This window comes from Apteryx rowi, unplaced genomic scaffold (assembly GCF_003343035.1).
Source record: "Apteryx rowi isolate R43461 unplaced genomic scaffold, aptRow1 scaffold_12, whole genome shotgun sequence".
Classification (NCBI taxonomy): Eukaryota; Metazoa; Chordata; class Aves; order Apterygiformes; family Apterygidae; genus Apteryx; species Apteryx rowi.
Genome location: NW_020447419.1, coordinates 960,697 through 976,861, shown reverse-complemented (window position 1 = coordinate 976,861; position 16,165 = coordinate 960,697). Strand labels below are relative to the sequence as shown.

Here is a 16,165-nt window from a genome sequence, read left to right as displayed (position 1 = left end):
GGAAAGGAGATCATTAGGACTAATAAGAAAGATGTTAAGACACAAAGACATGAGGTGTTTGATTTTGCYTTGGACATTCAATGAAATCACAAGGGCACCAAGCTGAACAGGTAAAAGGATTTTTCTCCTCCCAAAGTCAGAAATCATCTCTGGATTTGATTACTTTATTATGCAACTGAGAAAAGTATTCTAACAGAATCCAGAAAATACTCTATGTATGTATGAATTAATGTCTATTCGTTATCTGTTGAGCCCTTAAGTGGGGGAAAAAAAAAGTCCTCCACTGTTTTTGCATTGCGTGCCTGTTTTATCAGCAGAATGTTGAAATGGAAAACTCACTGGCCTATTCTGAAATAACCAATTCACGATATGATTGATACCATGCAATACGATACAATGTGATATACGATATGAGATTCTGGTGTCTGAATTTACTCAGTCTTAGGAAGAGTGTCCGTGCCTTCCTTTCCTCCTTGAATAAGCAAGTCAGAGGTACTATTTAGTCCTTTAGCCTTTGAATGCTTCAGTAAATGAAAGTCACTTGCTTTGCATATTGACACTCAGCTAATTTACGGAGAAGTTTCTAAGATAACATTTAAGAAGAAAAATGTCTTCATATCTTTTCTTCCCCTCTTTTCATTTGTGAATTTATTCTAGAAAGCAAGAAAGATATTTTATTCCTGATTGATGGGTCAGCAAACCTCTTGGGTAGCTTTCCTGCCGTCCGGGACTTTGTGCACAAAGTTATTTCTGACCTGAATGTGGGTCCTGATGCCACCCGAGTAGCTGTAGTTCAATTCAGTGACACCATCCAAGTCGAATTTGACTTTGCTGAACTCCCATCTAAGCAAGAAATGCTTCTGAAAGTGAAAAGGATGAAGATAAAAACTGGGAAGCAACTGAACATTGGTGCTGCGCTAGATGAAGTTATACGAAGGCTGTTTGTGAAGGAAGCTGGAAGCAGGATTGAAGAAGGGGTTCCTCAGTTTTTGGTGCTACTTGTTGCTGGAAGATCAAGTGATGACGTGGAACAACCATCAGACACGCTGAAGCAAGCTGGAGTTGTGACCTTCGCTATCAAAGCCAAAAATGCAGACCCCGTAGAACTGGAAAGGATAGCTTATGCCCCGCAATTCATTCTGAATATCGACTCCCTCCCTAGGATTTCAGAACTTCAGCCAAACATAGTGAACCTGTTGAAAACTATCCAGCTTCAGCCAAAAGGTACAGGGACCCAGGGTTTCTTTGCTTTCCGAAAGGTGGAAACACATCACTTGCGTGCCCCGTTCACTTCAGTAAATGTGGCAGCTGGGCCCGGTGATGCTTAAAATGATTACATAGAAATGTTATTGCACTTGGATTTTTCTCTGGTCAGACCCTGATTCAGCAAAGCGCTGAAATAGAAACTGAATTTTAAAGATGATAAGTAATTCTATCACAGGAAAAAACCTTTTGTACAGCTGCAAAAGCTGCAGTAGATGCCATTACCAGTGTGTAAAACRTGGTATAAACATGCAGTAACGGAGAGTCTTTGCCCCAGAGGTCTCACGTAATTTTGTATGCTTTGCTGGACAAGGGCTAGAAGAAGCAAGTTAAGGCTTTTCTCCATTCCTCTTTCCATTTGGAGAGGAGGAGAGGTGGGACAGAAGGAAGAGAAGCGGATGGGAGCACTGCAGAATCAGTGTGATTCCACCGCTCAGCTTCAGGATTTTCTCTTTCTCTACTATTTCTTAGGTGATATGACTGCAGTTTCTACATTTTATGCACCAACCAATAAATTAGATGCTCTTGACTCAGTTACCATTACAAGCTATGATCTACAAATAGATGAATATGGATTAACTAAAGAACATAAAAAAAACAAAAAGAAGCACACAACCACAATCATAAATTGACGCCGTGGTACTGGAAATTATGTATGTCCAGCTGTGCATTTTCCCAGAGGCAGCCCTAATTTGACAATTAATCTGTCTCCCAACAGCAGTTGGGGACAAGGAAAAGCGTAATGTCTTCCACRTCATCTCTCCATAAAAGTTCTGGGCAGATGGACTTAGAATCATAGAAACATAAAAAAGAAATAGGGCTGGAAGTGATCTCAGGTGGCCATCTACTAAATACCCATGTCCCCAGTGTATATATAGACAGGATCTCCTTGACCAGAACTGACTGGCATTTGTCTAATCTGTTCTGAAATCTTTCAGTGGAGGAGATTTCCCCAGTCGCCCTAATCAAGGTGGCTCAATTGCTTTATTACCCTTATCAACAGGTAGCTTTCCACAATGTCAAACCTCTACCTTCCTAGTCACAATTTAAACCTTCTGCTCTTGGCTCCCTCCCTTCTTTTGTGTGACAGCTTACTTAAAGATGGTGGGTATGTCTTTGCTCAGTCCCCATGTCCCTAGCTGTGTACCCAGCTCATTCAATCTTTCCTTGTAGGTCTTGTAGGCTTTCTAGAGCTCTCCTCACCCTTGTCTCTTCAACATCAGCATGCTCCAGATGACCGGAGCATAACGATGTTGTCCCATGCCCGCGGTCATCTCTTACCCCATCCTTTCTCTGTGGAGCTTCTCCCTAGCCGGTTGTTCCCCTTGCCGTATTTGTACGGCTGGTTATTTCTGCCTAACTAATGCAATTGGTGCTGTTCAACTGCATCCTAGTTTTTTGGCCCATTTCTCCATCTTGTTGAGATAATTTTGAAACCTTATGAGACTGCAGGGAAGATGATATCAAAGCCTTGTTAAGTAAATATGTGACAGCTACTGCTTCACTGTTAAAAAGCCACCTGTTTTGTCCCAGGGGAAGYCAGGCTGGCTTGACATAATTTGCTCTTGACCAGCTTCTCCTGACTGCTGCTCATCTTGTTTTCTCCTAGGTGCCAAACTGTTCAATAATTTGTGCCTGTTTTAATGGTAACTGAACTTTATCTGACTTGTTTATACTCTGTGGCATCTACTTTCCTGCATCTTTAAAGACAGGCATTACCTTTACTTTTTACCAGTTGTCTTGTACCTCATCCAGCCCATAAGTTCTCAAAGGTAATTGCCAAYGGTCTGGGGAGTGTTACTGCTCTGTCAGTACCATAGCCTGAAGTCCTTCAGACCCATATCATTTGAAAATAGCTTATATTTAAATTTATTTAAGCATTCTTAACCTGATCTTTTCCTACATGAGACAGAAACCATATCTCTTTGTTGCTGGATTAAATTGTGTCAGTCATCTGCTTACTATACTTTCTACGGGAGGTGGATGCAAAAAAAGCCTTAAACATTTTCCCTTCTTGGCATTGAATATCAAGAGCTTTCACTGTGTAGCAAACCAATTCTATTTTTGGTCTTCCTTTTACTACAAAGATATTTACAGAACAAATTCTTGTTTCTGTATACACTCCTTGCTTACAGTATCTCATTTTGCGCCTTTGGCAATTCTGATTTTGTTCATGCTGGCTTTCCATACTAGTGCTTAGTAAAAAGTTTACACTTTTATGCGATTCCTTTCATGCTTAACACCAATGAAGAATTCCTGATTTACATCATTTTTCAGGGGAACAGCTAGTTTTCCTTAAAGCCTTTTTTCCTCCCCCCATGGAATTTTACTTTCTAGTTCTGAGTTTGTTGAAGTCTGTCTTCATAAAGTTCTTTTTTTTTATATTTCACTTTTCTTCTTAAAGGTCATGAACTTTCCTGGCRATTTTTACTGATGTGCCTCTTACTTTCAGATTCTCGATTTGTTCTTCCCTCTGGATAGAATCAAATCTAGGAAATTTACTAGCCACTTTCTCTCACAAATGGATCTGCCTCCATTTCTTGCTATCTGTACTTGCTGAACRAGCTATATTAATATTCCAGTCCTATGTGTTACCCCACCAAGTTTCCAACATTCCTCTTAAGTAATAAACTTGATCCAAAGTCTTGTTAGACATCAATAGCCCTTGTTTATTCCTTATATTTTTAGTATTCATAAACAGACATTGAAGATTCTCTTCAGAGGGACAAATTGTCCTCTGCTTGTCCCACTGACCCTGTTATTAACAAGCCAGTGGCACATTTGGGGATACAATTGCTCAGTTCCTGTGTCTGAAAGGCAGGGACATTTTCTGCTTGGCTGAGCCAAAGTTTCACTATTTTATTAGTCAATAGCAGAACTCATCAACATTTTTCAGATCTTTGACGTTTCACCTTCTTGGGGTGTTTTTTTCTTTTTRAAGGATGTTTGTGAATTAAAAAAACCAAAAACTTTGACTAGCTTCAAGCATCAARAAATAATAGCTGTGAACATCTAGCATTTTAGAAAAGCATTTCAGCATTTTCAGTTGGATATGCTTTTCAGCAAATTCTTATTTTGTCCGAGCATGTGCAAGATCACTTACTTCTAAGTTCAGCAATCTCTGAGAAAAACTTTTCTTTCTCTCATCAGCTCTCCCTGAGCACCCCATCTGGAGTRATCATATGAAGTCATTTTCTTCAGAAACTCATTTTTCTCTGGGAGCAAATGACCCCTAATGTCACAGGCTCCTGTTGCATTTTCCAAAGCCACATTGCAGCTTCCCAGCYCCCGTGGGAGCAGACAGCTCAGGGTAGGGGGTGGCACCTGGAGACCCTTTGCACCCTATTTCCTATGAGTCTATGATTCTATGACKTGGTGGGTAAGACACAGCACACCTTGCACTGTGGTTGCCACCAGCTTCCAYCCATCTGCCTCTTCGCCAGGGACATCTCATTGCAAAGGAACTGAACCATCCCTTCTGAYGCATCGCTTTCCCCTCCCAAAACTTTTACTTTCCTTTGGTTCATTTTGTTCAGAGAATAATAATCACTTCATAAGAGAATCTCAYTTATTCCCCCCTCCCCCTTAATTGTCTCAAACAGTAGTGGAGAGAGGTGAGAAGAAGGATGTGGTGTTTCTAATCGACGGCTCGGATGGTGTCAGAAGAGGTTTCCCTCTACTGAAGACCTTTGTTCAAAGAGTTATTGAAAGCCTGGATATTGGCCGTGACAAGATCCGYGTTGCCGTCGCGCAGTACAGCAATGTCATAAGACCTGAATTCTTACTCGACGCCTATGAAGACAAAGCAGATTTAATCAACGCCGTTCAGGGCCTGACGGTTATGGGAGGCTCTCCTCTGAACACAGGAGCAGCCCTGGACTATCTCATCAAGAATGTGTTCACGGTGTCGAGCGGGAGCAGGATAGCCGAGGGTGTCCCTCAATTCCTGATTCTGCTGACTGCTGACCGCTCCCAGGATGACGTGAGGAGGCCCTCGGTGGTCCTGAAGACRAGTGGCACAGTGCCTTTCGGCATCGGAATCGGAAATGCCGACCTCACAGAGCTGCAGACTATTTCCTTCCTCCCAGATTTTGCTATCTCTGTGCCTGACTTCAGCCAGCTGGATTCAGTGCAGCAGGYCGTCTCCAACAGAGTCATCCGACTAACCAAGAAAGAGATAGAGTCACTAGCCCCTGACCTGGTTTTTACATCACCCAGCCCAGGTGAGATGTTTGTGTCTGCACCAAGAGCCAGTGGCAAAATATGATGTTTGCTAACATCATGGTTGCAACACAAACAGAAAAAGAAAACTCCAAGTCTCACTGTCAATGTATTTTTCAATGCACTTACTGTTGCTAGGAGCTGTGTTATTAAGCTGAGTCATCTATAAGCCCAGTCCCACAGTGTGGTCCATGTTGCATCTACATGGAATACCAACAACATGAATGCAAGGACCTTAATCTTATTTTAAGTCAATGGACTATTATATCAGTCTGTACTCTTCCTCCTAAAATGGAAGTTGTTTTTTGTTTTTTGTTTTAAGATACTACAGGAACACCTTCACATCACTATAAATCAAGGTCACCTTTCTGTTCAATGCCAACTTCCAGCCAATGCCACACTAAGACTTTCTGATCTGTCTTATATCTCTCCCACTCATTCACTGGGGGAAGAGAAGCTGGAAGTGGGTGTCAGGAAAAGGATCAGATCCCCCATTTCTGGTCTCTCTTTGAGTGAAATCCAACTGGCATATGCCTGTCTTGAAGGGATGAAGCGTACCCACCCCAGATCACTCCCTYTGAAGTCTACTATCCTACCACATCTGCTCCTTCCCTTCAGAGTCAGACTGCTTTCCCYCAGCCCATTTATGAATGGGATATTCGGCCATAATTCAGGCTCTGACCTGGAACACTGCAGAAAACATTTTCTTTAGGAAGCAAAGTCATCTCAGAAATAGCAGAAGCTGGGAGAATAACCCCTAGAGGACAAAGCCAAAGCAATGAGTAAAGCATAAGAGGGGTGGTACTGAGTGTAAAACAAGCCAGGGCTGTTTGACAACCTGTCCTGAGTAAGAAGCAACACCAAGCAACATTTTCTTGGGAGGAAATCCCACTCCGATTTGTTGTTCTGAGTTTCCCATCTCCTCCTTGCTTCCCTTTGCTCTGGAAGTTGCTCTGTTCTTGTGCTCCCTAGGGATGTGCCTAGTAGACTGGTCTGGTCTTTGGGTTGAACCCAGAGCTGCCTGCTGGCTTACAGGAGATATCACAGGGAAAGAAACAGCGAGTGTCCTCCCGTGGTCAGAAGCATGGTCCAGGGATGTAGCTGATGAAGCAGAGCTCTCTGCTGCCTGCCTCTGAATGCCTCAACAGCTTTCAGAGCTTAGAGGCTCTCCATAGGCAGTGTATGATACATCCTCTGACTGCTGCCTTCTTTTCCACAGCGGGTGTGAAGAGAGATGTCGTGTTCCTTGTTGATGGCTCCCGCTACTCTGCCCAGGAGTTCTACCTGGTCCGTGATTTAATTGAGAGGATAGTGAACAACCTGGACGTGGGCTTTGATACCACCCGGATTTCAGTGGTCCAGTTCAGCGAGCACCCCCATGTTGAGTTCCTGCTCAACGCTCACTCCACCAAAGACGAGGTGCAAAGTGCCGTGAGACGGCTGCGGCCACAGGGGGGCCAGCAGGTCAACGTTGGGGAGGCCCTTGAATTTGTGGCAAAAACCATCTTCACCCGGCCCTCTGGAAGCCGCATAGAGGAGGGCGTCCCTCAGTTTTTAATCCTCCTCTCCTCCCGCAAGTCCGATGACGACTTAGAGTACCCTTCGCTCCAAGTCAAACAAGTTGGGGTGGCACCTCTGATTGTAGCAAAGAATGTGGATCCTGAAGAAATGATACAGATTTCCCTTAGTCCTGATTACATATTCCAAGTATCTAGCTTCCAGGAATTGCCCAGCCTTGAACAGAAGCTGCTGACCCCTATTGAAACCCTCACTGCAGACCAAATCCGACAGCTCCTGGGAGATGTTCCAACCATCCCAGGTAAGGCTCTATGATTATCAGCTGTCTTTCTATTGTTATTGAGGTAGATATTGCCAAAATACAAAAATAACTTGCCAYCTCTTCTCTCTAAATGGAGGTTTTCCTTAGTTAAAAGCAAAGGCAGTGCAATTAAAGTTTGGTTTTCAAGTCAAAGACTGCAATGCTTACAATTGCATATTCCCATTCTGCAGCTCTCTGGTAAAGAGAGACCTAAATATGGGCAAAATGAAGCTGGAAACACTGACAAATTCAGAGATGAATGTTGAAGAATAAAACAGATAAGGCTGAGTAATGCATGCTTAGAGTTTTAGGCAGACTGTTAACACATGCATGCACACTTACACACAAGCCCTTTTGGGACATTATCCCCAAAGCACCATGCCTAAAGTTGGCTAAAATATGCTGTGCGTTTATAGAGCACATGAGAGCAGATAGCGTGGAAATCTTGCGGAAAAACTTAAGCAAAGACTTGACACACACGTTTCCTCTCTTCTTGCTTTCCTGCAGATATTTCTGGTGATGAAAAGGATATAGTTTTCCTCATTGATAGCTCGGACACTGTTAGGTCTGATGGGCTTGCTCACATTCGGGATTTCATCAGCAGAATCGTTCAGCAGCTCGAAGTTGGGCCAAACAGAGTGCGAATTGGAGTGGTACAGTTCAGCAATAACGTGTTTCCTGAGTTCTACCTGAAAACCCACAAATCCAAAAATGCTGTCCTGCAAGCCATCCGCCGCTTGAGGCTTAGAGGAGGATCCCCTGTGAATGCTGGCAGAGCCCTAGACTACGTAGTGAAGAACTACTTCATTAAGTCTGCAGGGAGCAGGATAGAAGATGGAGTGCCCCAGCATCTAGTCCTCTTCCTCGGAGATCAGTCCCAGGATGATGTGAACAGACCTGCTAACGTGATCACCTCAACTAGCATTAAACCCCTGGGTGTAGGAGCAAGGAAGGTAGACAGGGGCCAGCTGCAGGTCATTACCAACGATCCTAGCCGCGTACTTGTAGTACAAGATTTTACGGACCTCCCAGCTTTAGAAAAGAGGGTCCAAAATATCCTTGAAGAACTCCCAGCACCTACAACAGAAACCCCTGGGATTGTAGGACCTGGTAAGGCTGCTAATCATCCTGTAGACTTTTCTGGTTGGCGCACAGACAATTTGTATAATGCATAAAYGACTCCATAATAACACCCTCTGACACCCAATCGTTTACTCATGTTGCTTTAAAGAACACTTTGAAAAAAAGATGTTGTTGAATGTAGGAAAGACCAGAATCTAATCTGAAAGGAGSTGAAAATCTCTAACAGAAAAACAAATAATGTTATGTGAAGTGTAATAAATGTATTTTATAAAACCTTTCTTCTTGTGAGGATGTAAAAATCACGAAAAACACTGATGGAACTAAAAATATAGTAGAAAGAATAGAGAAGCACAATGCTATTTCAGAAAGCACTAGGCATCTTAAATATTGTAGATGCTGCAAACAATTATTAACTGTTTTTTTTGTTTGTTTGTTTGKTTTTTTACTCTTTCCAGGTGCTAAAAAGCAGGCTGACATTGTGTTCTTGTTGGATGGCTCCATCAATTTAGGGAGAGACGGTTTCCAAGAAGTTATCCAGTTTGTGTATTCGGTCGTGGACGCCATTTATGAGGATGGCGATTCTATCCAGGTAGGACTGGCCCAGTACAACTCAGATGTCACCGATGAGTTTTTCCTCAGGGAATACTCCACCAAGCCCCAGATTTTAGATGCCATCAATAAAGTGATCTATAAAGGAGGCCGGGTGGCAAACACTGGTGCAGCCATCAAGCATCTCCAGGCAAAACACTTTGTGAAGGAGGCTGGCAGCAGGATCGATCAGAGGGTGCCTCAGATCGCCTTTATTGTCACGGGAGGGAAATCTTTGGACGACGGGCAGACYGCATCCCAGGGAATAGCGCAGAAAGGTGTCAAGGTGTTTGCAGTGGGCGTGAGAAACATTGACCTGGAGGAAGTGAGCAAGCTGGGCAGCGAAAGTGCCACAAGTTTCAGAGCGGCAACAGCTCAGGAGCTTTCTGAACTGAACGAGCAAGTTTTGGTTACACTGGCTGCTGCTATGCAGGAGAAACTGTGCCCAGGAACAACGGATGTTACAAGAGGTAAATACAATCCTTTAATAATGCATTCAGGTTACTCCCAAGTGCAGTCTTTTAATATCCAACACATTCTGACAGACTCGTCCAGCAGTGTATTTGTAGCCTTCTCTTGTAACTGGCTTATTGGTTGACCTAGCACCATGGGTTCAGGCCTTCTCCATGACCGTAGCAGTAGGCTGTAAACCTTTGCTACAAGAGCTGCCTGTTTGTGGGCTGTAGCGCATGGAGGACTGTGGAGTCCTGTCACCTCAGAGATGCAATTGTGATGGAAGAATTTCAAATGACAAGCTGTGGCACTGCTTGACATTAATCTCTTCACCTTAAAAGTAGGCAGTCACCAAATTACCTACCATTGACTTCCTATTATTGCACTGGCATGGCTCCTTTAGCTGCCTTTTGTGGTCTAAATCTCACTAGATACCTCCCCAGATGTGTAGGCACGTGATACCGGTCATTTCATGATGTTGCCCGACCAACTCGTTTAGCACAAAAATGAAGAGTGATAGTCCTTATTTTGCCTGCTGCATTTACAACCAGGCCAATTGGACTTGTTGGCCATTCAGTCTGACATGCATGATAAGAATGGCAATAAGAACTTCTCTTGCCAGCTCATATTAACAGATCCTGGATGCCCCATTTGATCTTGTTACAGGTATATGAGAAAAGGCCAGGGCACTAGTGGTTATAATTTTAGGCAAAAATTGCCTTAGAAGAAGAGTTGTGGCTTTGGCCATTTCAGAAGTCAAAAAAGGGAAAATATGGCAATTGGTTTTATATTGCTCCCCTCAGCTGGTTTCATTTACTACACTAAGGCAAGTCCTACTCCCCACACAAGTGGCTTTGCTCGACTGACAGTACCTCAGTACCCTTTGGCTTCTGAGCAGAGACACCTCCTGTACCTCTGGAGAAGCAGAGGAAGAGCTATAGCAACGCTGTACTGAGCAGCAGCTCCAAACTAGACAAAAAAGACTGAGCGCAGGGAAAAGGAAACCACTGCTGATGGTAACTGCAAATGCCTCCCTAATTCCAGGAAGAGCCCTACCACCCTACAGCTTCAGTATGATTAACGTCAAAGAAATGTCTTGGCAACAACACTTTCACYTCATACGGCTTCTGGATCTGCCCTGTCTGGGTTACTGGGACATTTGTGAGATAGAAATCACGCAGGATCTCTGGCTGTCCTGGACCACTTTCAATCCATTTGTAGTCTGGGTACTGCACAGAAGCAGCCCTGATCTTTGCGGTTGAGTCATACTCTGCTATTACTGGAGAGAGGGCCTGTGGGGAGGCTGATGTTTTGTTAGTCTTAGGAAAGGACCGAGCGTAAGACAGGAGCTGTGTCTGAAGTATTCGCAGGAGGCCGCATGGGACAACCGTCATTTGGAGGCGCAAGCTGGGTTCGGCATTACCTCTCCTACAACGCGAGGCTGCAGCGGGGCGCAGCCTTGTGCGCTTGGACCAAACGAGTTCACCGCCTGTATAGCCAGACCCTTTCTGCCTTAATTCCAGGTTGTCCCACGTAAATCCTAGCCATGGCGAAAACGCCTCTTGGGAAGCTGAGATCAGTCAGCCGGATCTCACCTCCTACCTCTACCTTTGCGTGACTGGAGGACAGTCACTTACAACTCAGGCAGAAGGTTTTTGGCACACTATAAAGTTACAGACAGGCTCTCACACAGTGTAGAGAAAGAAGCAGTCTTGGCTGCATAACGAAAAAGCAGACTTCTTTTGGACTTGGTTTAGTCAGCTTATCCCAGTGCTAAGCAACAGTTGCATGGGGGGGGGGAGAAAAAAAAAAAAAAAAGCACAACTTTTCCCAAGCTAACTGCTTAGTTATTACTGTGACAAAAGGAAGCCTGAGGCAGGACCAGGACCCTATCTGACTTGCGTATCAAATGGTGACAGTTCTCAACCCAGAGCGCTTCTAATGTCCAACAGAAAAATTAGGAAGACAATTACTTAAAAAGCAACTGTTCCATTGCTCAACTCCTCTCTTTCTGTGTTTGCTTTTCAGAGTGTGACTTAGATGTGATACTTGGCTTCGATGTCACAGAGGTTGGGGCTGGACAAAATATATTCAATTCCCAGAGAGGGCTGGAGTCCACAGTAAAGTCTGTGCTGAACAGAATAACCCAGATGCAGAAGATCAGCTGTACGGGTAGCGAAGCACCGACCGTAAGGGTGGCAATCATGGCGCAGGCTCGTGGGGGACCCATCGAAGGGCTGGACTTCTCCGAGTACCAGCCAGAACTGTTTGAGAGGTTTCAAGGCATGCGCACCCGGGGACCCTATTTCCTCACAGCAGACACGCTGAAATCCTACCAGAATAAATTCAGCTCTGCACCTTCTGGCAGCACCAAGGTAAGTCAGCATTGACCCCCTCGAGTTTCTCCCTGCCTTGAAAACTGCACTACACTGAGCCTGTTTCTCCAGCAGGGCATGAGGTCAAGGCCATTGGGCCAGCACCATCTGAGAAAGCTGCCTTATGATGTATTTTAATTCACAATGTGCTGGTAAATTCATAAATAAAGGCCTGTCCTTCGGTCACTTAAGCCCTACTCATTTCCTGCACTCTCACAACATCAGCAAGGCGCTGTCCTGACCGCTGAGCACTTCATTGCCGAGCACTGCTGCAGCCAGTGGCCACGAGCCCTGTTTGGCTGTACACAGTTTGCTTTCCAGATTTGAACTGTTAACACTTTACAAACACACACCCAGATGATATGGCATATGTAAATCTGGCAGAGAGATGCAAAAGTTCATAGCTCACAAAGGCGCGAAGAGCATAACCTAGTCTCACCTCAGACAAAATGTCCCTTGGAAGAAAGCGTGCTGCAGCAAGACCACCTCCAAAGCCCGAGGACTAGGTCTCTCGCTGGTGCAGCTCTGTCCAGGTCCTGGGAGCTGAGCCAGGCTGCAAGTGACTGTGTTTCAAAGCTGTCCCACACTGGGCCTTAAATAATTTTCTTTCTCTCTCTCAGGTGGTAATCCACTTTACTGATGGCGCTGATGATTCGATGGATCAGCTGGAGGCTGCTTCGGCCGCTTTGCGTAGAGAAGGTATATTTTTAACTGAGCTAGCAAGTGATTACAGTCCATGCTAACATGCAGCCCATGTTACCACCATTTCTAATGAATCAGTCACCTTTAGACAGCAATGAATAAAGAGTTCAATAAATTAGCAGTGAATTCTACATCTATTTGCTGTTCTTAATCACCTTCCTGGCCATTTAGTTACCTGTTGCCACTTAAGCATGCGTGTAATATGCAAAGGGAAGGATGGGCAGAGACAGACATGCTGTGATCCCAAGTCTCTCACCTCATTCAATTCAGTTAATATTTGCATACATACATGTGCCAAGGCAAGCATTCCCAGGGGACATTAGGAGACAACCCTGTGTGATGGAAACCGTAGGCCTTATCCTTTAGACTGTCCAAAAACCTTCTTGGGCATTGCAGAAATGGTCCAGCAAGGACCAAAGGTAACACGTCAGGTCAAAACCAAGCTGTCAAGGGATGAGGTTTCCAACAGAAAGTGGTCAGTCACTGCTGACAGGGCCCCTTCTTGATTGAACATGCTTCATTGGCAAACAAGGAGGCAGAGGATGACCTGGAGTTGTGTGATGGTGCGCAAGCTCGGCACAGCACCCTGCCCTGACACAGCGCCTTCTGTTTCACCCCTTTCAGGTGTCAACGCTCTTGTCTTTGTCAGCCTGGACAGAGCGAAAAATTTTGAAGAAGTGATGCGATTAGAGTTCGGACGGGGTTTCACCTACAACAGGCCTCTCAGAGTTAATCTACAGGACTTGGATTTCGAGTTGGCAGAACAACTTGTAAGTAACTTGGCACAGGCACCGTTGCCTTGTAATGCTGGAGAAAAGCCAATGGCCAGATCTTCTGCTGGTCTAAACCAGACGTTGATTTACACCCACTCGGCTCTGGCCCTCTCCTGTCCCTATGTCCTGTGAGCTCTTTTACAGATGCCATAACGAATAAAGTTAAGAGCTAATCATGGCACTTTCTCATCTCATAATACCCCTGAAGAAGCCCTGCTCCAGCAGAGATTACAGTGCATTAAGTGTGATGTGATTAGGTCGAATGGGATAGGAAAGGAGGCGCCAAAAACTGCCATGCCAAAAAGCCAGTCCTCCGCCTATATTTATACTGTTGTTTTTTTAACCTTACTGCAAGCTTGTGGCTAATGTGCAGTCATGCCTTGCCCCTGTTAAACCTCTTGCAGAAGCACAGCTTTCTAGGTTTCTTTCCCTGCGTCGAGACAGCACTTTTTTTTTCAGACATACTTTTGATGGCTGAAGGAGCTTGCCTTTCTTCCAGGCTGAAGCTCATAGATTTTCTTCCCTCCCATTTATGTAGTCTCTCTAGAGTTCTTTGAATTAATTTACTATTATTCCTGGTATGTCCAGTTCCTCCCAACTTCACATCTGCCACCAGTATTGTTCACCTCCTTTTCCAGCAGGTTAATAAATCCATTAAATAAGATTAGGCTTAACCACTGAGTCCTATGGTAACCTTGCTGAGCACTTTCCTGCACATCAGAGTGCAGTCATGTCACTTAGTAGTGAACTTTGTTTTTTGGGATAAGAGCTAGTCTTTGGCCCATTCCCATACAATTCAGTTGACTAGGAAAATCCTTTCAAAATGTAAATGTGCAAAGCTGGCAGGAAACGTTTGCAGCCAGCAATGTACTTGGCAAAGAAAATGATTTTTTTCTTTCTAGTGGATGATGCAAAACCAAGCTGTGATTTCTCTGAATCCATATAATTTTTTTTTTCTTTTGAGGTGTGCTCACAAATTATTCTCAGCTTGTGGGTTGCTGGTGAGCTACTCACTACAAAGATTTTCTCTCGGCATATTCCACRGTCTAGACTTGTTTCTTCAGAGATGAAGTTGTTCTCTTCGGTGACAGATACTGTTTTAGGGACTGATCTCCTGAAGGGTCCTTCTCCAACTTCTGCTATACTCAATTCCCATTTTAACCCTTGCCTCTGATGTCTGTATGCAAAAGATAATGTTGATTTATTTTCCCTATCCACGCAACTTAATCTGTCTGACAACACACATCTCTCTGGACAGCTGTCACGGCTGTTCCCAGGTGGAGAGAGACCCCAAAATGTTTGCCCGACTGACACTACCTTAGGCACAGGCGCTCTTGCACAGACCCTGAGGGCTAGCAGGATGTATGGTGCTGGGGCTCTGCCAGGTTTCTAACACCTTCCCATYGTGCCGTTTGTGTTTCTTTGCAGGACAACATCGCAGAACGGACATGCTGTGGGGTCCCATGCAAATGCTCCGGGCAGCGGGGAGACAGGGGGGTGCCGGGCCCCATTGGACCGAAGGTGAGTCACTGCATTGGGTGAGGTTGTTTCCGAACCGTGGGTCCCTGCGCGAGGCCTGGTCAGCCACGGTGGTGATGGACGGGTCTTCTTTTTTCCAAAAAGAAGTTTGATTTCAGTTGACTGAGGCACTGACCCTCCCCTGGTGTTTTTACAATCTAATTTAAGATGCAACAACAAGAGGAAAGAGATGAGTGGTGGGAAGTAGATGGTTAAGGGTCTTGTGAAACAATCTGGGGAGGTCCAAGGGAGGCTGTTTCTTTCAGTAACTTATTTACATAGATGACCAAGCAACTGCTTTGGGCAAATCCAGRGAAATCTTGAAAGTCACTTGAGTGAGAGATTATTGAATTATGAAAGGAAATGAAAAATCCTCTGTGCTGTCTTCCAGGGTGCTACAGGTGATATTGGCTACGGAGGCTATCCCGGTGATGAAGGAGGACCGGTAGGTGATTGCCGCTGCTCTGCTTGAAGTGCACGGTACCGCTCAAATTAGGCACCTAACCATATCACTATGGTATTGAGGGGCTTTTTTGCTGAATATTTTCTGCTGGGGACATGGGGATGGATTAGATGAGAGAGCAAACAGGACTTTATTCTGGCCCCTCTCACCTCATGTCCTGAGTTGCCGGTCCAGTTCCCAGCTGCTCCTGGGGAGATGGGCAGTAAGGAGCTCCCTCAGAGCTGGAGAGGGCCTGGTGGGGGGCAATAATTCTCATTTTTCAAGGTGACCCAATTCTATGCTGTTCCTGCAAGGCACGTGGGAATGTTTGCAGCTAGTTCCAATCCCCTTGGAGCAGGACACAGTGAGCACGAACACAAACAGAATAAAATCCCTGATTTCATTAAAGGAGTAGCCTACTCCAAAGGTATCAGTATCGAATGCAACAGAAAGGAAACTCGAGTTACTCCGAAGATCAGACTAAGAAGGGGTGTTTCTATCAGTCACAGTGGCAGACAACACGAGTCCCATGATTTCTTACAAGCACCGTTTCATCCAAAGTCTTACTTCATGAAATACCACATCACCTCTGGAATAAACAACTCCCCATGCATCACACCCAAAAGGTGAAATGGAGGCCACGGGGCTGGCGTTGTTCTTTGCTTTTACAGTATCAGAGGCAGGGGCCAAATGCTGCCGTCAGATACTACATGCAATGCAATGTTTTCCTGGGGATTTAAGGTCAGACTTGGATTAGAGCTCTGTGTACAGCTCTGAGGGTTGCTTGTCATTTTTTTAAAGGAGAAATTTAAACACTGTTTCATAGTTGAGGACCTAGACCTAATTTGGCAAGAGTGTTTCAGTGATGAAGACTTTGAGTTGGCCTCTACACAACAGAGGCAAGAGATGGTGGGGATACTCCAAAAGC

General features: G+C 44.8%; 1 protein-coding gene across 1 annotated transcript in view; it reads left to right on the top strand.

Annotated features, from left to right (window-relative positions):
• The window catches only part of COL6A3 (collagen type VI alpha 3 chain), a 57,302-nt gene that overhangs the window by 16,117 nt on the left and 25,020 nt on the right, over positions 1-16,165 (top strand). Inside the window, exons 6-15 of the mRNA XM_026087738.1 lie at positions 658-1,224; positions 4,866-5,486; positions 6,704-7,303; positions 7,811-8,413; positions 8,842-9,444; positions 11,456-11,802; positions 12,423-12,501; positions 13,129-13,274; positions 14,706-14,798; positions 15,187-15,240. Of these exons, the coding sequence (XP_025943523.1) occupies positions 658-1,224; positions 4,866-5,486; positions 6,704-7,303; positions 7,811-8,413; positions 8,842-9,444; positions 11,456-11,802; positions 12,423-12,501; positions 13,129-13,274; positions 14,706-14,798; positions 15,187-15,240 (3,713 nt within the window). The remainder of the gene's footprint in view (positions 1-657; positions 1,225-4,865; positions 5,487-6,703; positions 7,304-7,810; positions 8,414-8,841; positions 9,445-11,455; positions 11,803-12,422; positions 12,502-13,128; positions 13,275-14,705; positions 14,799-15,186; positions 15,241-16,165) is intronic.